This window comes from Danio rerio, chromosome 17 (assembly GCF_049306965.1).
Source record: "Danio rerio strain Tuebingen ecotype United States chromosome 17, GRCz12tu, whole genome shotgun sequence".
NCBI lineage: Eukaryota > Metazoa > Chordata > Actinopteri > Cypriniformes > Danionidae > Danio > Danio rerio.
In genome coordinates this window covers 56,015,145-56,038,513 of record NC_133192.1, presented here as the reverse complement: position 1 = coordinate 56,038,513, position 23,369 = coordinate 56,015,145, and the positions used below count along the sequence as shown (strand labels likewise).

General features: G+C 34.8%; 1 protein-coding gene and 1 long non-coding RNA gene across 16 annotated transcripts in view; one reads left to right on the top strand and one right to left on the bottom strand.

Annotated features, from left to right (window-relative positions):
• Positions 1-471: 471 nt before the first annotated feature.
• Positions 472-23,369, top strand: part of col12a1a (collagen, type XII, alpha 1a) — a 195,770-nt gene continuing 172,872 nt past the window's right edge. For 6 of the 15 annotated variants that reach the window (XM_073927617.1, XM_068214689.1, XM_073927619.1 and 3 more), the window contains exons 1-9: positions 472-565; positions 1,391-1,496; positions 12,704-12,820; positions 13,114-13,254; positions 15,870-15,920; positions 18,974-19,237; positions 21,967-22,131; positions 22,212-22,385; positions 22,477-22,767. In XM_073927617.1, the coding sequence (XP_073783718.1) occupies positions 1,427-1,496; positions 12,704-12,820; positions 13,114-13,254; positions 15,870-15,920; positions 18,974-19,237; positions 21,967-22,131; positions 22,212-22,385; positions 22,477-22,767 (1,273 nt within the window). In that variant the 5' untranslated portion in view covers positions 472-565; positions 1,391-1,426. Of the gene's footprint in view, positions 566-1,390; positions 1,497-8,924; positions 9,016-12,703; positions 12,821-13,113; positions 13,255-15,869; positions 15,921-18,973; positions 19,238-21,966; positions 22,132-22,211; positions 22,386-22,476; positions 22,768-23,369 lie in introns of those variants that run through there. The other 9 variants (XM_073927625.1, XM_073927624.1, XM_073927627.1 and 6 more) reach the window with 2 other exon arrangements.
• LOC141378407 (uncharacterized) lies at positions 6,843-9,326 on the bottom strand. The gene is made up of 4 exons (XR_012392972.1): positions 8,712-9,326; positions 8,435-8,553; positions 7,544-8,024; positions 6,843-7,056 (listed from the first exon to the last, which is right to left on the bottom strand). It is a non-coding gene; the product is annotated as an uncharacterized lncRNA (long non-coding RNA).

Genomic DNA, 23,369 nt, shown 5'->3' with positions numbered 1-23,369 from the left:
TTTAAGGGTTTTTAGATATTTGGACTAGAAACAAGACAAAAAAATCTAAGTAAGAAAAGCATTTTCTTGCAGTGCACATAGTTTCTATATGGTTCTAGTTTTTTTTTTCGGTGGGGGGTTTGGTGGATATGGGGTGGTTCGCCCAGGGTGCCATTTAAACTAGAACCGCCACTGAATCGAAGAGCATGCTAAATTATCAAAAATGACATCAATTATATCTTCCAAATGCTTTGTGGTGTTACTTCTGACTCACTTTTCCTTCGGAGAATCACAGACGTAATTTACCTCAGAGGGAAAATAGAGCCAGCAGCACATCTGCATCCCGCTGAGGTGGATTTCAGCACATTCCTCCTCCAGAGCAGAGCTCGTATCTCTGATGTAAAAGAGGGGGCTCCATTCTTGAGGAATTTCGTCAGGGAGTAAAAGTTGGGAACAACCCCCTATTTAGTGTCAGGTTGTGCTGAGAAACCTCCCATTCTCTCCTAGGCTTTCCCTCAGTGCTGGAGCAGCGAGTCTGACTGCAGGACATCGGCTTTACATCTCTGAGACCCGCGCAGTTTTACAGGTCGGGCTGACATTTCTTTACTTCAGGATCAGCTTTTTTTAATGAGTTGCTGTTTGGGTTTATAATAATTCGGCTCGTGGGTGAAATTGTTTTGAGGTTAAATAATTGTTATTGGAGATGTTTTTAGCGTCTGAAAAGTCGTTGTTTAGGATATTATATATTTAGAGGATTTTTATAATTTCATTAATTAACGCATGCTTATTTAGTCTTTTGTTGCCATTTTTGGTATTTAAAAAAAACATTTTTATGTTTAAATGTTTACCAGAAACCAAACTGATATATTTATCAATGTACGTCCCATAGCATATTTATCAGATTAATGATTTTGCGTTGTCGCTCCACTTTTGTTTACATCCACGTGGTGGCGCTCGAGAGCTACAATGCAGATTTCAGTGTAAATTCTACACAATAATTCATATTAATTGCTTACAATGATTTAAACTCGTTTAGACTACAGAATGACAATATTAAGCACAAGCTATTATTGCGATTATCAGGATGATCTTAAAGGGACAGTTATTAAAATGTTCCTCAAGTAATTTCATCTTTTATAAGTTTTTTCTTTTTTTCTGTTGAACACAAAGGAATATATTTTGAAGATGAAAACTTATAACCATCGACTACCAAAGTAGGAAAAATAAGTCAATGGTTACAGGCTTCCAACATTTTTCTAATTATCTTCTTTTGTGGTTTACAGAAAAAAGAAACTCAAAGTATATACTCTCAAATATTAATTTTTGGGTGAACTTTCGCTTAAGTTAAAATAATGTGCGATGATTACAGAAGTGCTGGTGAGGTATTTATATTTTTTTTCTGTCTTTGTAGATTAAGTAATGAGCTGCTGACTGTGTGTGTGTAAACATGAAGATCAGGTTGTCTTTGGCCGCTGCTGCGCTCTTGACTCTAGTACTCAGTTCAGTAGAGGCTCAAGGTAAAGTTCACTACATTTTATTGATGAATATATGTCATTTTAATTAAAACTAATGAAATATGTCTTGTTCATACTCAGACACTAGACACAAACTTAAAATTGAATGAACTGTTCAGTTATGAAACCACACTTGTTTTATTATCTTCATAATTATTTTGTTTTATATACTTGCACACTACACAGTTGAAGTCAGAATTATTAGCCCCCCTTTGATTTATTTTTTATTTTTTAAATATTTCCAAAACAATGTTTAACAGAGCAAGGAAATTTTCACAGTATGTCTGATAATATTTTTTCTTCCGGAAAAACTCTTTTTTTGTTTTATTTCGGCTAGAATGAAAGCAGTTTTTAATTTTTTAAACACCATTTTAAGGTCAATATTATTAGCCCCTTTAAGCTATTTTTTCAGTAGTCTACAGAACAAACCATCATTATACAGTAACCTAATTATCATAACCTGCCTAATTAACCTAGTTAAGCCTTTAAATGTCACTTTAAGCTGTATAGAAGTGTCTTGAAAAATATCTGGTCAAATATTATTTACCGTCATCATGGCAAATATGAAATAAATTAGTTATTAGAGATGAGTTATTATGTTTAGAAATGTGTTGAAAAAAAACTGCTTTCCGTTAAACAGAAATTGGAGAAAAAAATAATTTAGGGGGGCTTATAATTATGACTTCAACTGTATATTAATCTCAGCTAAGCTAGAAATATGTGATTTAATAAATATATACCCATAAAATATGTTATATTTGTTTACAAATGTTACTTTTTATGCTATGTATTTAAGATTTGTTACACACACACACAAACACACACACACACACACACACACACACACACACACACACACACACACACACACACACACATATTCTACTTAACACTTTAAGCTTGAAAAATAGCTGTGTAGTCTTGCATTTGTGGCGAGGCTTGTCTCTGCAGATCCGCATTATGAAACAGCAGTCTGGGACGGTCATCACCTCCTCCGTGAGTCAGTTACTGCCCACTAAATTACTGTAATGGGGCTGCTTAATTGCTTGAAGAGCTGGAACGAACATTTCTGTTAAACATCATCATTATTAAACATCAGGAAAAAAAGGTCCAACTGCAGACTTTCCATATGTGAACGAAGGGAAACATTGGGCATTTATTGGCTCAGATAGAAGTTAAGCATCACATATGGTGGTCAACCATTTTTACATTTTTATTTCAGATACTCCATGTTTTAAAATAGAAATTACTTAAAGGGACAGTACACCCAAAAATAAAAATCACCTCACTAGTTTTTTTCTTCTGTTGAACACAAAGTAAGTTACTTTGAAGGCAACCTGTAACCATCGACTTTTGTAAAACAAATACTATGAAAGTCAGTGGTTTCCGGTTTAAAACATTTTTCTAAATATCTTCTTTTGTGTTTAACAGAAGAATGAAACTCACAAAGGTTTAAATCATGTAAATTAGGGGTGTCCAAACTCGCTCCTGGAAGGCCGGTGTCCTGCAAATTTTAACTCCAACTTGCCTCAACACACCTGCACGGATGTTTCTAGAAAGCCTAGTAGGAGCTTGATTAGCTAGCCCAGGTGTGACTGATTGTGGTTGGAACTAAACTTTGCAGGACACCGGCCCTCCAGGACCGAGTTTGGACACCCCTGCTGTAAATAGAGAGTCAATGATGATAGTTTGGGTGTACTGTCTCTTTAATTTGGACCCTGTAAGCTGGGTCAGGGTTGCCAGGTCCGAGAACAATTTTCACCCTAAAATCAAATCATCTTAAAAACTCATTTGAAAAGAACTACATTTTAGATTCATTCATTCATTCATTCATTCATTCATTCATTCATTCATTCATTCATTCATTCATTCATTCATTCATTTGGACGATTTTAGCTGTCTAATAAAATAAGCTGTCTAATAAATAATGTTAAAAATATATATTAATCTAAACTGTATATATAAGTTGTAAAAAAAACAACAATGTAATTTTATTGTTTATTTCTGGCAGCTGGGGTGTTAAATTACAGAAATATACCATAAAATAATGAATATTAAATTACAGAAATTTTCTTAAATTTAAATTTCTGATAAATTTCTGTTATTTAATAAAAAAAAAAAAAAAAAAAAAAAATAATAATTTAATTTAAAAATTAATAAAAGGGGGGCTAATAATTATGACATATTTTTATTATAATTATGATATATATTTTAGCCCCACTTTATTATTATTTTTATTTTTTTCAATATTTCCCAAATGATGTTGAACAGAGCAAGGACATTTTTACTGTATGTCTGCTAATATTTTTTCTTCTGGAGAAAGTCTTAATTGTTTTATTTCGGCAAGAATAAAAGCTGTTTTAAAATTTTTTAAACAATGTTTTAAGGTCAATATTTTTTTCGATAGTCTACAGAACAAACCATCGTTATAGAATAACTTGCCTAATTACCCTAACCTGCCTAGTTTACTTAATTAACCTAGTTAAGTCTTTAAATGTCACTTTAAACTGTATAGAAGTGTCTTGAAAAATATCTAGTCAAATATTATTTACTGTCATCATGGCAAAGATAAAATAAATCAGTTATTAGAGATGAGTTATTAAAACTATTATGTTTAGAAATGTGTTGAAAAAAATCTTCTCTCCGTTAAAGAGAAATTGGGGGAAAAATAAACGGGGGAGTGGGGAGGAGTGGGGCTAATAATTCAGACTTTAACTGTACATGTATTTTGATTTTTTTATACATAACACTAAAATCGTCTCTGATATTGAGATGCATTTTCAAAAGTGTGCTGAAAAACCACATACCTGGCAACACTGATTTAAATATTCAAGTACAATCAACTCAGAATATTGAATCTGCTGGATGCTTTACCACATCTTTTACAGCAGTAAAACAAATACGAGTTTTAAACGTACAAGTCCACCACATGACTTGAAGTTGCTTTAGCTCAAGACGGATATGTAATTAAAGTCACCACACACATCAGTTTAGCCGAGCGTCAGCTGCCTCGGGTGAAAATGATGTGAGTGATGTGAGAACTCCAGGATGGAGTCTGATTCAACTGGAAAACCAAATGGAAACTCTTTTTTTTTGGTGTCCTCCCTCCGTGCTGTAACAGTATGGAAAGATGTAACAGGAGAGGGCTGAATTAGTCCTCAGACAGCACAAAGACAAAGAGCCTTTTAGGTTTCCTGCACCGAAACGCTGAGTTGCAATCCATATGGAAAGTTAATATGCAGTAATGTTTAATGTCAGCACATGTTGTGGAATTACTTTGGCATCTGTTCGGCTTCTCCGGGAGACTCTTTTCCGAGCGCTCTGGCACGGACGTTGGCCAGCAAAAAATGATTGGGGTGAAGTTGGTTTTTTATTCGCATTCTAACTTTCACCCTTATAAAAATAAATTATTCATAATAAATATCACAAAAGGATTCTTCGCAAACTTTCAAATGGCGAAATCACATTAGCAGCTAACGACTGTTAGAGTACAACATTGTTCACAGTCAATTAAATAGTGCTAATGTTAGCTATTAGCTAATGCACACTTAAAGTAGCGTGGTAAACATTATAGGGGCTGTGTTTTAGTGACTACAGTTGAAATTGCACATATCACTCACCTAATGCTTTCGAATGAGATATTTTTATTTGTGATTATATTTTTAAATTAACTATACTTTTACGATTTAAATGTTCTGACTGAAACAGCTTATTTGCAGATGGTTGACGTGAAATTATGATGTCACAACCTTCCATAGAGATAAGCATGTTTATCAGCTGTTTTTAAACTCAGTTACAGTTATAAATGTAATATACGATGTGATTATAACAGCACGTCATGATAATTAATCTGTGTTAGTCTTTTTAAAGTTGACTTTGCTATTTAATCGAACATGAAAAACCGTATGTGCAAATATAATACCAACTTTATCTCAATTGGCATCAAGTTGGTTTTATATTCGCACATTCCAACTTTCACTTTTATATAATAATATATATATAATGTAAAACCAACTTTTCATTGTGATTATAACAGTACGTCATGTTAATTGATCTGTTTTATCCTTTTTAAAATCTGTTATTAAACGCAAAAGTTTCGAATGTAGAAATATAAAACAACTTTACCTCAATTATTGAATGTGAAAGTCTGAATGTGCGAGTTTATAACTAACTTTACCTAAATTGTGCTGTAATCTTAACAGTATGCCATGATAATTTATCTGTTTTAGCCTTTTTAAATTCTGCTCACTTTTTTATTAAACGCGAAAGTCTGAATGTGCAAAAATAAAACCAACTTTACCTCAATTATTGAATGCGAAAGTCTGAATGTGCGAATTTATAAACAACTTTACCTCAATTATTGAATGCGAAAGTCTGAATATGCGAAAATAAAACCTACTTTACCACAATTACTAAATGCGAAAGTCTGATTGTGCGAATTTAAAAGCAACTTTACCTCAATTATTGAATGCGAAAGTCTGAATGAGCGAGTTAATAACCAACTTTACCTAAATTGTGCTGTAATCATAACAGCACGTCATGATAATTTATCTGTCTTAGCCTTTTTAAATTCTGCTTACTTATTAATTAAACGCGAAAGTCTGAATGTGCAAAAATAAACCAACTTTACCTCAATTATTGAATGCGAAAGTTTGAATGTGCGAATTTATAACCAACTTTGCCTCAGTCAGTACATCATGATAATGAATCTGACGTTACCCTTTTTAAATTCAGCTTTACTATTTTATTTATCGCAAACGTATCGAATGTGCGAAGATAAAACCAACTTTACCTCGATTATTGAATACGAAAGTTCAAATGTGCAAATTTATAACCAACTTCACCTCAATTATTAAATGCGAAAGTCTGAATGTGCGAATTTAAAACCAACTATACCTCAAATATTAAATGCGAAAGTCTAAATTGTGCGAATTTATAAACAACTTTACCTAAATTGTGCTGTAATCATAACAGCACACCATGATAATTTATCTGTCTTAGCCTTTTTAAATTCTGCCTTTTTTATTAAACGCGAAAGTCTGAATGTGCGAAAATAAAACCAACTTTACCTCAATTATTGAATGCGAAAGTCTGAATGTGCGAATTTATAACCAACTTTGTCTCAGTCAGTACATCATGATAATGAATCTGACGTTACCCTTTTTAAATTTAGCTTTACTATTTTATTTATCGCAAACGTAGCGAATGTGCGAAGATAAAACCAACTTTACCTCGATTATTGAATACGAAAGTCCAAATGTGCAAATTTATAACCAACTTCACCTCAATTATTAAATGCGATAGTCTGAATGTGCGAATTTAAAACCAACTATACCTCAAATATTAAATGCGAAAGTCTAAATTGTGCAAATTCATAAACAACTTTACCTAAATTGTGCTGTAATCATAACAGCACACCATGATAATTTATCTGTCATAGCCTTTTTAAATTCTGCTCACTTTTTTATTAAACGCGAAAGTCTGAATGTGCAAAAATAAAACCAACTTTACCTCAATTATTGAATGCGAAAGTCTGAATGTGCGAATTTATAAACAACTTTACCTCAATTATTGAATGCGAAAGTCTGAATATGCGAAAATAAAACCTACTTTACCACAATTACTAAATGCGAAAGTCTGATTGTGCGAATTTAAAAGCAACTTTACCTCAATTATTGAATGCGAAAGTCTGAATGAGCGAGTTAATAACCAACTTTACCTAAATTGTGCTGTAATCATAACAGCACGTCATGATAATTTATCTGTCTTAGCCTTTTTAAATTCTGCTTACTTATTTATTAAACGCGAAAGTCTGAATGTGCAAAAATAAAACCAACTTTACCTCAATTATTGAATGCGAAAGTCTGAATGTGCGAATTTATAAACAACTTTACCTCAATTATTGAATGCGAAAGTCTGAATATGCGAAAATAAAACCTACTTTACCACAATTACTAAATGCGAAAGTCTGATTGTGCGAATTTAAAACCAACTATACCTCAAATATTAAATGCGAAAGTCTGAATGAGCGAGTTAATAACCAACTTTACCTAAATTGTGCTGTAATCATAACAGCACGTCATGATAATTTATCTGTCTTAGCCTTTTTAAATTCTGCTTACTTATTTATGAAACGCGAAAGTCTGAATGTGCGAAAATAAAACCAACTTTACCTCAATTATTGAATGCGAAAGTCTGAATGTGCGAATTTATAAACAACTTTGCCTCAGTCAGTACATCATAATAATGAATCTGACATTACCCTTTTTAAATTCAGCTTTACTATTTCATTTATTGCAAAAGTTGCGAATGTCCAAATATAAAACCAACTTCACCTCGATTATTAAATACGAAAGTCTAAATGTGCAAATTTATAAGCAACTTCACCTTAATTATTGACTGCGAAAGTCTTTATCTTGTGATCATAACAGTACGCCATGATAATTTATTTGTATTAGCCTTTTTAAATTCTGCTTTACTATTTTATTGATCGCAAAAGTTGCGAATATGCGAATATAAAACCAACTTTACCTCATTTATTGAATGCGAAACTCTGAATGTGTGAATTTATAACCAACTTTACCTCAGTTGCGTTGTGATCATAACCGCATGTCATGATATGTAGTCTGTATTAGCTTTTTTAAATTCTGATTTACTATTTTTTTGAGCACTAAAATTCGATTGTGTGAATATAAAACCAACTTTACCTCAATTATTGAATGCGAAAGTCTGAATGTGAGAATTTATAACCAATTTTACCTCGGTTGTGTTTTGATCATAACAGTATATAATAATAATTAATCTTTTAGACTTTTAACGTTATGCTTTACTCTTTTATTGCACAAATGTGCAAACTTTACATCAATGTAAAAATACCTGACTAGCTTGAAGTTTTTTAAGGTTATAACTGTTCTGATGAGCTAAACTCCTTATGAGCAGACGTTTTTGCCACTTTATTATGTTCTCAGCAGTCAACCGTGCATTGTCTTAGTGCATTATGAAGCAGTTCTCTGAGCCCAGGGTTGCCAGGTTTTCACAAAAGTCAAAACTAGCGTAACTGCTATTCCAACTCATCCAATCTCTAACTTGACTGACTGTGACAGCAATGGAGAGTAGGAGGTTGGGCTAGTTGGAATGGCATTCTTTGAAAACTCTAAATAGCGAGTTTGCCCAGGGTTGCCAGGTTTTCACAACAAAACTCAAAACTAGCGGAAATGCCATTCCAACTAGCCCAATTCCGAAACTTGATATATTGTAATAGAGAGCAGGGGGTTGAGGCTTTTAAGGATGGAGGATATGTTTGTGTCAGACATGAGGAGGGGTGAATGGGGTCAACCTGTGGAATTAAAAAAACAACCCGCGGGATAACTGTGGACTTGGCATCACTTCCGCTGCTAACGCTCAATGGTAGGTTGTTTGCGCGCGTACGACGCCTTCGCGTGATGCCTCATCTGTGATTGGCTGAAGACTCGCAGGTCGGAGGCCTGTTGGGACGCAGACCATTTTGAGTTTGATGCGTCAGGTTGGTGAGCATTCTTTCTCCAGCAGGTCGTGTTGTTATTTGTCGTTTGCCTGCTGTGTTTCCCGCCATCGTTCATTTTAAAATGATATTCTGCTGCTCATTCTGCCACACTTCTTTCCATCCAGAACTTTCCTGTTTTTTTTTTCTGTGCATGTGCCACGCTGCCACATCCTCATTATACCGCTGGCTGTTGGGTAGAATTAAAACAGTAGTGCATGGAAAAATGTTCAGTTTTTAGTGGGAAAATATGCGCTTTTAGATGATCTCTAAAAGACACTGTGAAGTAGAATTAAAGGGACAGTTCACCCTCCAAAAAAAAAACAAAAATTTGCTCACTATTTACTTCAAGTGAGATTCTTTCTTCTATTGAACATGAAAAAAGATATTTTGAAGAATGTTGGATACCTGTAACCATTGACTTCTATAGTAGGAAGTCAATGGATTCAGGTATCCAACATATTTCTTCAAAGTATCCTCTTTTGTGTTCGACAGAAGAAAGAAACTTACAAATGTTTAAAAGGGGTGAGTAAATGATGACATAATTTTTATTTTGTGGTGAACCGTCTCTTTAAATTATGTCATTTATTTGTTCTCTAGTTTCTTTCTTCTGTTGAACACAAATTTAAATATACTGAAGAATGCTGGAAAATAAACAGCCATTGACATCCATAGTATTTTAATTTCCCTGGATGTAAAAGGCTACCAAGTTTCAACATTCCTCAAAATATCTTCTTTTGTGTTCAACAAAAATTGAGAGCAAGTACAATGAGTGCATTTTTATTTGTGTGTGAACTATCCCTTTATACAGCACTATAATTCAACATTATCTGCTTACTCTTGTAAAAATAAAGGTGCACCATAGCCTTTCTTCACTGCAAAAATATTTCTTTTTCTACTTTAGTGTTGTTTTCAGAACAAATATCTAAAAGTTTTAGAAGCAAAATTAACGAAATGTATTAAAATAAAGTCTCTGGTGTTGCTTGAAAGGAATGGAAACTAAAAAAAATAACAATACATTTTTAAAATACATTGGATGACTAAATATTTGTAATTTGAAACAAGTTATTTTTATTTTTTTATAATTTATGTATTAATATAATAATAATAATTATTATTATTATAAATATTAATAATGTATTTTTAATAATAATAATAGTCTTATAATTATTGTTGTTATTATTAGTAGCAGTCTTTTATTAATATAATAATTATAGTTGTAATATAATTGTAGTTGTAATAGCTATTGTACAATATACTGTAATATAATTATTATTATAATTATTAGTAGTGTTATTAATATTAGTACTTATATTATTCGTATTAGTATCATCATTGTAAATGATATTATAATATATTAATACTATTGTTATTGTTGTGAATAGTATTTAAATTTGTTATTAATAATGTATTTTATATTTATTAAATATATGTATTTATATTTATCATTAATAATAATGCTAATATTAATACTATTATTAGTAGTTTCAATATAATTTTTAGTATTGGTGTTTATATTATTATTATTTATCGTTATAAATACTATTATTATTTTTAGGTGTACTTAAAATCATATTCTGGTATATATATATATATATATATATATATATATATATATATATATATATATATATATATATATATATATATATATATATATATATATATATATATATATACAGAAATCGATATTAAAGCTCAAAGTTACCATCGAAGCACCTTTATTTTTAAATGTACCATATAGCACTGTAGTATTATCACCCTCATTCTCTAAACTGAAGCATGTTTAATATCTACTCTTGCTTGCATTCTGTCCTATGCTTTTTCTCGCATTAGACATTATATATACAGTGGATTTACATCAAACATCAGCATTCACGCATGCGTGTAACATGGATGTTGAGATTGCGCCGTACCGGTGTGATGTAGATCGCATGTCAGTAATAATGTCTATGACAGAATATCATTTTAAAATCACATTTTTGGTCTCCTTTATGTGTTGTCTTGTGTGTACATGGAGAAACTGTAAGTTGTTCACTCAGCAACTTTCTCATGTACAAATGCATGACACTTTGACAACCAGATGAATGTGGATAGGTTGATTTTTTTTGTATTATTGTACTGTATTTTCCTTCATAACTCTGAAAAAAGGAGCGCTGTCTTGTCACATATGTCTTCTCTGTGAAAAAGGAACTACACAAAAGTCTGTCACGACAAGTTGTGTATTCTTTTTATGAGATTTGCAATGGATGTGTGCCTGAAGTCAAAGTGGTTAAGCTTCGTTGGGAATATATATATATATATATATATATATATATATATATATATATATATATATATATATATATATATATATATATATATATATATATATATATATATTAGTGCTGCACAATATATCCTAAAAGTATCACTATTGCGATAATAGTATGGGATAATTCAACGCAATCTCACGGTAATTCGTAACTTTTTGATTTAGTGGCTAATTCATATAAATTCGTACGATCTAATTCGTACAATTTAGTACGATTTGCTCATCCCCCAATGACGGTTGGGTTTAAGGGTGGGGTTAGGTGCCACGCCTCCTTTTTAAAATCGTACATTTTTGTATGACTAAACACGTACAAATTCATACGAATTAGCCACTAAACTGGCAAAACGTAAAATACTTACGTTTTCTCGTGAGATCAGGCTGGATAATTTCATTTATTTTATGCATTGGTTGTTTATTTAAATTTGAACAATCAGAAGGGGCCGTTCTATCTTTATCCCCGCCTCCTGAGTAGTTGCTGTTCTGCTATTGGCTGGAGCAGCTCAAAGATGAATCCAAAGCTGAAAATAAACACTTCTGGCAGAAAAATGACAACAGCCAATCAGAGAATATCTGCGGTTTTCACTCACTCATAGTGTTTTAAAGAGTAAACGTTTGCACCTCATCAGTTTTTTTAGTCTGAATTAGATCTGAATAATATATTTTACCTTGTTTATTTTAATATCGTTAAATAAATACATGATTTAAATTTAAAAAAAAATCAAAAATAACACTTAACACAAGAAATATTGTAAGAAATATTGTTATCGCAACACAAAATATTGCATATTTTTTCAGTATCATGCAGCAATAATATATATATATATATATATATATATATACACACACATAACGATACAAAGCGTATATATAACATATATGTCTTTTATGATCCTGTCAGAGTCATCTTTTGCCAACTTGATTCCATTGTATAATCAATATCTCGGGGTTTATTGTTTTTGTCGCCAGAGTTCTGTTTCCAGTGAACGGGCATGCCTTGTATTGATTGCACACAGCATGTATTGGATGGTTGTCTGCACACGGATTGACCGTGACGTTTCGTTTGTACTGGGTCTTGAAATATGTTTAGCTCTTCTCCGCTTGAGCTGCAGACTGTGAGAATCCAGGTTATGCAACTCAAGAAAAAGCCATTTGATCCAAAATGGCTTCCGTCACCCTCTTTTGTTGTGTTTTGTCACCCTCCTCTCTGGGTTTTTGTCCGTCTTGCCCAACAATAAACAACACAGCTTCAGTCCTGAAGTGTTTGTCGTTGGGGTTGTTAAACAAAAATCATGATTCGCCTTTATGGAATATTCTTAATAATTCAGATACGTCAGTTTCACAGGTATGATCTTAACTCTGTTTACCTCTTGTTTGCAGTGGAGCCTCCGTCAGACTTAAAATTTAAAATCCTGAATGAAAACACAGTGCAAATGTCATGGAGGAAGCCCTCGTCTCAGATACAGGGCTACAGAATACAGGTCACGTCAGATACAGGTGTGTAACGCCATAGGCTACAACAGGGATCACCAAACTTGTTCCCGGAGGAACGGTGTCCTGCAAATTTTTAGCTCCAACCCTAATCGAACACACCTGAACAAGCTAATCAAGGTCTTACTAGGTATATTTGAAACACCCAGGCAGGTGTGTTGAGGCAAGTCGGAGCTAAACCCTGTAGGGCACCGGACCTCCAGGAAAAAGATTGGTGCCCCCTGGGCTACAACATCTGCATGACTTTACATCAGATTGCGGTGACTTTTCTTCACACTTGATATCAATATCTGTTCCAGATGATTCTAAAGAATTGAGTCTTCCTGCCTCGTCCACAAGCACATCAATTACAGATCTAACTCCAGATGTAGACTATTCAGTGTCAATCAATTCATATGATGGTGCTGAAGAAAGTATCCCTATCCTTGGACAAATCACAAGTAAGTGCACTTACATACCGCTTGTGCTTGTTAAAGGGACAGTTTATCCAAAAATGAAAGTTCTGTCATCGTTTATTCATCCTACACTTGATCCAAACCTACTTCAGTTTCTTCCTTCTGTTGAACACAGTTAACATACACTGAAGAATGCTGGAAAACACATCCACCGATCTCCATTGATTTTTTTGGATGTTAAAGGTTTCCAATATTCTTTAGAATATCTTGTTGTATGTTTAACAAAATAAACGAAGTTTAGAATCAATTAAGCGCAAGAAATAATGAGGAAGTCTTTTTTAATTTGAACCATAGCATACTCTTTGAAACATTTGCATGGGAAAACATCATTGAAACTTTCTTAAAGTGCCCCTATTTTGTATTATAAAAGGCCATAGTTTGGTTTTTCGAGTCTCCAGCAACAGGCTAATATGCTAACAGGCTAATATGCTAAACTCTTAATTGAGTTGTTCAGCGATTTATTTTTCCAAACCCTTCTTTGCTTGACATTAATCTGCAGTGATTAGTCCGATGACCATTATGGCTTATAAGTGTTAAAACTAGCAGACATGCTATATGTAATGATTATCAGCGATTTAGCGGTTGCAGATCGCCATATATATATATATATATATATATATATATATATATATATATATATATATATAAATATATATACATACACACTAACACACACACTATATATATATATATATATATATATATATATATACATACATATATATATATATATATATATATACATATATATATATATATATATATATATATATATATATATATATACATACACACACACACACTAACACACACACTATATATATATATATATATATATATATATATATATATATATATATATATATATATATATATATATATATATATATACTAGATATTGCATACGGACCCTGAGCATTTGTCAATAGCGCCGCCATATTTGTACAGTGCTCCCAGCACAAGTGTCATTCAACCGCACTAGTCAAGACAGTGTTACTACGTGAATGTAATGTATATATCTATAGCAGATCGCTAACAGACTACAAAACCGCCATTATGGACTACAAGCTCCAGTCATGCACCACACACACTCACACCGGTTCCTGATCCTGACTGACTGCATACAAGCTACTGGAGGATTGTCAAAGACTGATTACATGGACTATTTATACAGCGCACACACACACATCAGGGCTGAGTCTTGTTTATTTGTCCAGTTAACATTACAACGTGTTTTTCTTGCCTTGTCTTGTGTTAGATCCTTGCTTTGTTTTATTGTTTATTCCTGTATGCTGCCTGCCTATTGACCTTCCGCTTGTTTATGACCATGACTCTAGATTTACTTGCATACATCTGTTTTCCGCTGTGTTGTCCGTTGCTTGCCTGAACATCCTGTTAAAAAAAAAACTGTGTTTGGATTCGTACACCCATTGTGACTCTATATGTGTTATAGGAACGTATTAAGCACCGCAGTACACTAGTGTACCATCATAACTCCAAGTAATGATAGCAACAAACATTCAGCATTGAAATCGACACATTTCTCGACATCAGCTTCAACTATTTTGAACTTTGATTGTTTTATGCTGGCTAGCAAGTCAGAGGCGCTCTGGGATGCTTTTCCGAAAACCATCATCAGCTTACTAAGGTCGCAATACAAACGTTACAATTATTGTTCAGCGTTTTTTTTTCCCCCAAATCTGTTGTTTCAACAAATGTATGCAAACAATATAATTTGTACAAAGCATAAAATTAAAAATAATTAAATGCAAATTTTCTGCAAAAAAGTTGCTACACCGCATCGTTTATATCATTAAGGACGTTTTACATTAAAACTAACGTGGTTCAAACAATAGATCTGTGACAGAGCAATACAGTTTTGAGAAACACTCGTCACTACATAGTTAATTTCACAAACGATCCATCATACTATGGAAGTTCAGCTTCGGGTTTTGTCATTGTTTCGGAAACGCATCCCTGGTTGACACAGCTTAGGCCATAGATCTTAAACTCAATTCCTGGAGGGCCACAGCTCTGCACAGTTTTGCTCCAACCCTAATCAAACAAAGCTGATCCAACTAATCAAGGTGCTCAGTTGGATTAGATGTGTTTGATTTGGGTCGGAGCAAAACTGCAGAGTCTTGGCCCTCCAGGAATCGAGTTTGTGACCAATGGCTTAGGCCATTGAGATGAATAAGTTTCATAGCACAGTGCTTTCTGTGTCTGCTGGGAAAGCCATTTTAGACACTAACAACTTTTGACTTTAGGCAGTAAAAACGAAACATTTTACCCTTACAGTAGCCCAGCATGTTTATTACGTGATGCAATCTGATTCGCTTGAAACTTTTACAGTGTTTAAGGGAGCGGGTTTTATACATTTATATGTTGAAAAGATTCTGAATCAGCCTCTTAAGTTTTGCAAGTTTTGTGTGCTTTACGATTTTAACCTCACTTAGAGCTGTGTTTCATACTACATAACAGGTCATTTTTAAAAATCCATAATAGGGGCACTTAAAAGCATTCAAAATGAGTTTGAGATCTACATCTAAATGGTTTTATTTCTAAAAATAAACCTCTGCTAATCTCCTCTGCTATAACAGTTCAATCCAGCAACACAAGTGGACCAAGGAGGCCACAGTCAGAGGCTGTCAGTAAGTATATTCAATCAAATATCTCCTCATCATCTTGTCGCATGTCACCTATTAAATTAAATTCTGTAAGCACTGCTATTAGATATTTTTTTTTCCATTTTGTCTTACCAGCGTAGACTTGAAAAAAAACTTGTTACTACTTGCAAAGAATGATTGCTTAAGGTTGTGGTTGGGAATGCTAAATTGCCTTTAATTAAAAGCATTAAAATAGAATCAGAGCTCATAAAACATTTAGCTTTGTTCTGTTAGAAGTGGCTGTTAAACTGCAGAGGAGGACTGAGGTCTCCTCTAGCCTCATTCATTGACTCTCACACACCCGACATCTCTTTTTAAATCACTGGAAAGGATTACGGTCCTGACCCAGTTACACTCCTTCGCTCTTTTTCTTGCGAGTCCAAATCGAGTATCGGAGCCAAAATAAATCCCATTGAAATTCCAGAAAACCGGTTCTCAAGACGTACATTTCACAGTAAAGTTAATCATATCCAAGGGCACAAAAAAGGTTTATTAAAAATTTCCATTGATTTGCAAGGCTGCTTTTTCTTGTTACTTTGGAAATGTTGGAGAAAACTTGGACGTTTTTTAAGAGTCATTAATAATTAAGTGTTCTTGAAGAATAAACTAAATAAAATGCTTTCCTTAAAGGAAGACTTCACTTTTTGAAAATAGGCTCATTTTACAACTTACTTAGAGGTAAACAGATTCATCATTTTTAAATCCATTCAGCCATTTTCAGAGTTTCACAGGAGCACTTTTAGCTTAGCTTAGCATATATCATTGAATCGGAACATTAGCATCTTGCTCAAAAAACAACCAAAGAGTTTTGATTTTCTTATTTACATCTTGACACTTTTGTTGTTACATCATGTACTAAGACAAAAATACAATAAATAAAAACGAAAAATAAAATAGTTAAAAATTAAAATAAATACTATTTTCTAGGCTAATATGGCTAAGAACTATATTCTCATTCTAGCGTAAAAATCAAGGAACTTTGTTGCTGTACCATGGCTGCAGCAGAGCAATGATGTTACACAGCTCAGTACACTTTTTGCAGGTGACCACATTGGCAGTGTTGGGCAAGCTACTTAAAAAATGTAGTGAGCTAAGCTATTTGCTACTTCACTTAAAATGTAGCTTAACTACACTTAAAGCTACCCTCTGGGAAATGTAGCAAGCTAAGCTAAAAGCTACACGGCAAAAGTAGCTTATCTACATCTAAGCTATTTTTACAATTTTCATTTTTAAATCGAAGCAACTTAAATCCAAGTCAGTCATATCTTAGTGATCAATAAAACTGTCAATGAAACATATGAGGCAGAATAGTTCAGTTATTTACTGTAAATAATATGCTGTACTAAACAGAAACACATTATAGTATAACAGCTTAAAAAAAATCCAATAAATAAATGTGTTATACATTTTTAAATATTATAGTAATTTATAGCAAGGGGAAATATTTTGGAATAATAATTATATTGTGTGTGTGTGTGTGTGTGTATGTATATATCTATATATCTATATATATATATATATATATCTATATATATATATATATATACACACACACACACACACACACACACACACACACACACACACACACACACACACATTTCTGAGGAATCAGAAATAACTCCACTCCCTTAGACATCTTTCCATCAAGCAAGTTTTACCAGAGGTGGCAGTAACGCTCAAAAATGTTGTCGAACTCCATAAAACAGGAAGAAGATATCGTCATTCTCGCCATCATATGGATTTACTTCATCAGCTAGACACCGGCCTCACATCTCCATGAATGTTGGTGCCGTCACTTATTGATCTGGATCGGTAAATGTAGCTTGTGTGGACGCTACTGCGCTACTTGACTAATAAAATAGCTTCGCTATTGAATAGCTATTTGATTTAGAAACTAGCAATGCTACCGCCACGCTACTGAGAAATGTATTTGAGCTAGTAGCGTCACTACTTGTAGCGACGCTACTGCCCAACACTGCACATTGTAAATGATCAAACTGGGGACTATTTTCAGGTGTTGCATGATTGATCTTGCTGTAGCCATGGTACAGCAACAAAGTTTGCTGATTATCACGCCAGAATGAGAGTATATAGTTCCTAGCCATATTTAACTGAAAAATAGCAGCTTTTCATTTTCCATCAGTCTTAGTACATGATGTAACTACAGAACAGTCAAGCTTTAAAGAGGAAAATTGTTGAAACTCTGGTCATTTTTGAGCGAGATGCTAATGGTCTAATCTGATTTAATGATTTATGCTAAGCTAAGCTAAAGGTGCTTCCACTAGACCCGGAGATTGGCTGAATGGATTTAAAAATGGTAAAGCTCAACTGTAAAATAAAACTATTTCCAAAAAATCTGGAGCACTCTTTCACAGAAAGCATTTTTGGCTAATTAGCAAGCTAGGGACTATTTTCAGGTGTTACATATTATCATTGTTTCTGCTGCAGTCATGGTACGGAAACAAAGTCTTGATTATTATGCCAGAATAAGAGTATATTGTTTCCGCCTATAAATAGCAACTTTTCATTTTCCATCAGTCTTAGTAAATAATTTAACTACAGAAGAGTCAAGCTTTAAATAGGAAAATTATCTAAACTGTTTGGTCATTTTGAGCGAGATGCTAATGGTCTAATCCGATTCAATCCGATTCATAATTGAATTGAATGATTCAATTCAATTCAATTATGCTAAGCTAAGCTAAAAGTGCTTCCACTAGACTCGAAGATTGGATGAAAGGATATAAAAAATTATAAAACTCAACTGTAAAATAAAACTATTTCCAAAAAATCAGTAGTGCTCCTTTACAGAAAGCATTTTATTAATGATTTTGTTTATTTTTCAACTACACAAACTTAGTTATTAATGACTCTGAAACAAACAGCCAAAGTTTCCTTCAACATTTCCTTCAACAGTGTGCCTTTAAACAACATTCATTTCTCATTATCGTGTCAAAACAATAAGACTGCAGGAGATATTATGCTCTCATGTTATTATTAGTCTTTCTCTTATGCCTCTTCATTTATTCGCTATGCAGAGTGTTCAGTGAGTGCCGTTGCGGATCTGGTTTTCCTGGTGGACGGCTCTTGGAGTGTGGGAAGAGAAAACTTTAGATTTATCCGGAGTTTCATTGGGGCCATGGCCGGGGCCTTCGACATTGAAGAGGATAAGACCAGAGTGGCTGTGGTTCAGTACAGCTCGGACACCAGGACAGAGTTCAGTCTAAACACACATTTCAGACGACCCGATGTCCTGCGAGCCATTAAAAATCTGCCGTACAAGGGTGGAAATACCATGACGGGTGAGTAAAGGATTTGGGTGAGACTTCAGTTTAATGGTCTTTTTTGTTGACTGTAAGTTACATTGCAACTACGCTGCCGACAAATTCTCATTAGAGTATTATTAGACTAGGGTTAGGGGAAGCTAACGCATTTGAAAAATATATTATATAATGTGGTTAAAGGTATTAAAGGGACAACATTTACTCAACCTTCACTTCTCCCAAACCGGTTTATTTTCTTTTGTTGAACACAAAAGAAGATATTTGGAAAAATGTTGGAAACCGGTAACTGTTGACATCTATTGTATAGTTTCAGTCAATTATTAGTGATTTCCAAAATTTTCCAACATCATTTTTGTGTGTTTAAGAGGAAAAAGATGAAACTTAAAAACATTTGGATAGGGATGAATTGATACCGATAGCCCAATATGCAATGTCCAGAGAGTGACTCCAAAGGCAATGTAAACTGCACACACTTGATTATGTAATGTGTGACATGTGACAAGTCATGGACATGTGTTAGTGCAAGGATAAGTTATCGTTTAAATGTCCATGCTTAATCGGTAATCAAAAATGTCCATTGATTTAGGATTATCAACAATAGCCCCTTTCACACTGTGATACCAGTAAATATCCGTAAAAATACCAGAAGGACTTTACCAGTAAATTCCAAATAGCGATGCTCACACAGGCAAATACGGGTAATACCAGACGCTCTGAAGCATTAAAGTATAAAAAAGATATCTGAAGAAACACATTGGGCTCTATTTTGACGGTCCATGCGCAGGGCGCAAACGCTTTCAGGGCGTGTCAGGACGCGTTTTTGCTAATTTACGGATGGGAAAATCTGGTCTAAAAGGGTTGAGTTTATTTTCTTAATGAGTTATAGGTGTGTTTTGAGAATAAACCAATCAGTCTCATTCCCTTTAAGAGTCAGCTGCGTCGCGCCAAGAGCGCATTCGCTATTTACAGGACACAAAGTAAGTCTAAGTGGAAAATCTGAGCATTTCACAAGCAAACAGTTAACAGAAAACTGTTAAACAGAGCATCTACTGCGAGAATGAGAAATAATGGATCCACTTTCACTTTCGCTCTTGGATAGGGAAACCTTTACACACAGACATCAGTTAGCCTATAAATAATTAATTGCATTTGTTAAGCGCAAATAGTCGTTTAAAAACTATTTCTAAATTCAGTTCTAATTTCCAGCAAACGAATAAATGAATAATAATAACTAAGTGTGCTCAAAAACCTGAGTTATATCCTAAAACACATGCTGTGCCCCATATGGTCTAAAACCTGACAGGTGGGCAAATCTAAGCTTGTTTTTAATAAAACAAATATAAATATGTATATAATAAATAATACTGCTAATAATAATAACATTATACAAAAACAAATTGTTATGAATGAACTGAAAAAGCCTCCCGAGATGAAGAAGACATAAACGCCGTGATTTTTCATATTTATGTAGGCTAGAAAATAATATGTTTTGTAATATTTTAATCCTTTATATTTATATCCTATATCTATTCTTATTATATCCTATATATATCCTTAATTTTTACATTTTTTCATATGTAAAGATATTTGCCTATTGCTCTCTTGTCCGTATTAAGCAGTGTGTAAGCGAGGCGCAACTCTGCGCTGGAGTTTAGACCGAGTTTGTTTTGGTCTAATGAAAAATCTATTATAGTTTCTCAAAATAGCAACGCGCCAGCAGTGCGCCTCTGAACGCCTTGCTTTTTACACCAGAACGCCTATAGGCGCACAAATGAGCGCAAATGCATTTGCTATTTTAACAGCGTAGCGCAACGCCAAAAATGACTCTTGCGCCAAGCTGAAACTAGCAAACAAGTATTGCGCCGCGCCTTCCGCCACATTGCGCCGGGTATATGATATGGCCATTGACTTCCATAATATGTTTTGTTGCTACTATGGAAGTCAATGACTGCTGTTTTCAGACATTCTTCAAAACATCTTTTGAGTTCAACAGAAAAAATAAATTCATCAAGTTCTTTATCCAATTGAGATTGAGTAAATACCCACATAGCAAAATTTCTCTGGCCCAGCTCTGGCCCACACAATCAGGTTTTGCTTGGCCCACATGGCGCAGTGAATTACGGTATATGACTGGACCAAATCTGGCTTCCAGACAAGGGCCAAACACAGACCATATCTGGGCCAAGTCTCAGCCAAGTTAATAACTCATAACTGGGCCTGAACTGGGCCAGATAGGTTGGTGTGTCACGATTGCAATGAAATTGATAAACCCATGGAGTGATGCGCTTTAGGCACACTATGGGCATGCTTTTTCTCCTGTGACCTGATTGGTAGAATTTTTTTTCTTTACTCAAAAATGATTTTAGTGTATTTTAAATGTGGGTCAAGACTGGCCAAACTCACATGGCCCACTTATCAAATTTTTAAATCTGGGCCAAATACTACGTTTTTCATCTGGCCCAAATCTTGTGTGCCGCCTTAAAGACGGTGCCACCTCTGCCAAACCCGGGCCATGTTTGGCCCACAGGCTGTATGCCAGTGCTGGATGAATGCCTGCTGTGCCAGCTTTATGCCAAATTTGGGCCAGAATTCTTTGCTACTAGGGTAAGGATAAATTAGTTCTTTTTTTAGGTGAGCTATCTCTTTAACACCAACCCATAGTGCAATGTAGTCACTTTAGGGGTTTCTGTTAGACTAGATGTTCCAATATCATCATTGGTTTTATATCTTAATGTCTTTTCAACAAGGTGATGCAATGGACTATCTGGTGAAAAACACGTTCACTCAGGCGGCTGGAGCCAGGAAAGGCTTCCCAAAAGTGGCCATGATCATCACAGATGGAAAATCTCAAGACCCCGTAGAGGAGTACGCCGAACGGTTGAGGAACATCGGAGTGGAGATCTTTGTGCTGGGTATGAGTCTCTTCAACATGTATCTGACAGCTTGCAGAACTCTGAGGAGCTCTATTTAAAACCACAGTTCATGTTTTCAGGTATCAAAGGAGCAGATGAGGACGAGCTGAAGGAGATCGCCTCCAGACCCCATAGCAAGCATGTCTATAACGTCCCCAACTTCGACATGATCAATCAGGTCCAGAAGGCGCTCATCACTGAAGTTTGCTCTGGCGTGGAGGAGCAGCTAAATTCCCTTGTAAGCGGGGAGGAAGGTACAGCCCGGCACATTCATTCATAATCTAGACTCGCAGAGAACCGAGCAGTTAATGGAAGATCATAAATCACATTTCCATGTTTTCGCAGTTGTCGAACCAGCTTCCAACCTCAGAGTGACAGATATCTCCTCCAAATCCATGAGAATTGCGTGGGATTCATCTCCTGGTGATATCACAGGCTATAAGCTGCAGGTTTTTCCCACTATTGCGAGCGCCAAAAAGCAGGAGCTCTACACTGGGCCCACGATGACCTTGGCCAATGTCAGAGACCTGACGCCTGAGATGGAGTATGAGATCAGTCTGTTTGCTCTCAAAGGTCTGACTCCTAGTGTGCCGCAAGTTGTCACTGAGAAAACTCAGCCAGTGAAAGTATTTACAGGTAAGATGCACACTGTTAACCTGCCACCCTGCTGAAAAACCCAGCTTAAACCAGCCTACAATGGTTGGCTGGTTTTAGCTGGTCGACCAGCCTAGTGTTAAAGGGGTTTTAGGCATTTCCAGGTTGGTTTCCAGCTATTTCCAGCCTGGTCTTAGGTAGTCAGACTGGAAAGTAATCAGCTAAAACCAGCTTGACCATCCTGGTTTAAGCTTGATATAGCTGGTTTTGGCTGTGCTCCCAGCCTGGCTAGGCTGGTCAAGCTGGTTTTAGCTGGTCATCTCCCAGCCTGTCCAGCTAAAACCAGGATGGAAATGGCTAAAAACCAGCCTGGAAGTGGCCAAAACCCCTCTAAAACCAGCCTGGTTGACCAGCTAAATCCAGAAACCAGCTAAGGCTGGTTTAAGCTGGATTTTTCAGCAGGCATCTATTTGATGATTTTGTCTGAAATGTCTATGTTAATTTGAGGTGTATATTTTAGCCTTTACTGAAATAGGCTCAATTTACAACTCTCCTTAAATAGGAGTTCAAGAGTTCATAACATCCTTGAACCCAGGGCTCCCTCCCGTTGCAGGTCAAGAGGGTAGTTTGAGCTCAGGTAGATC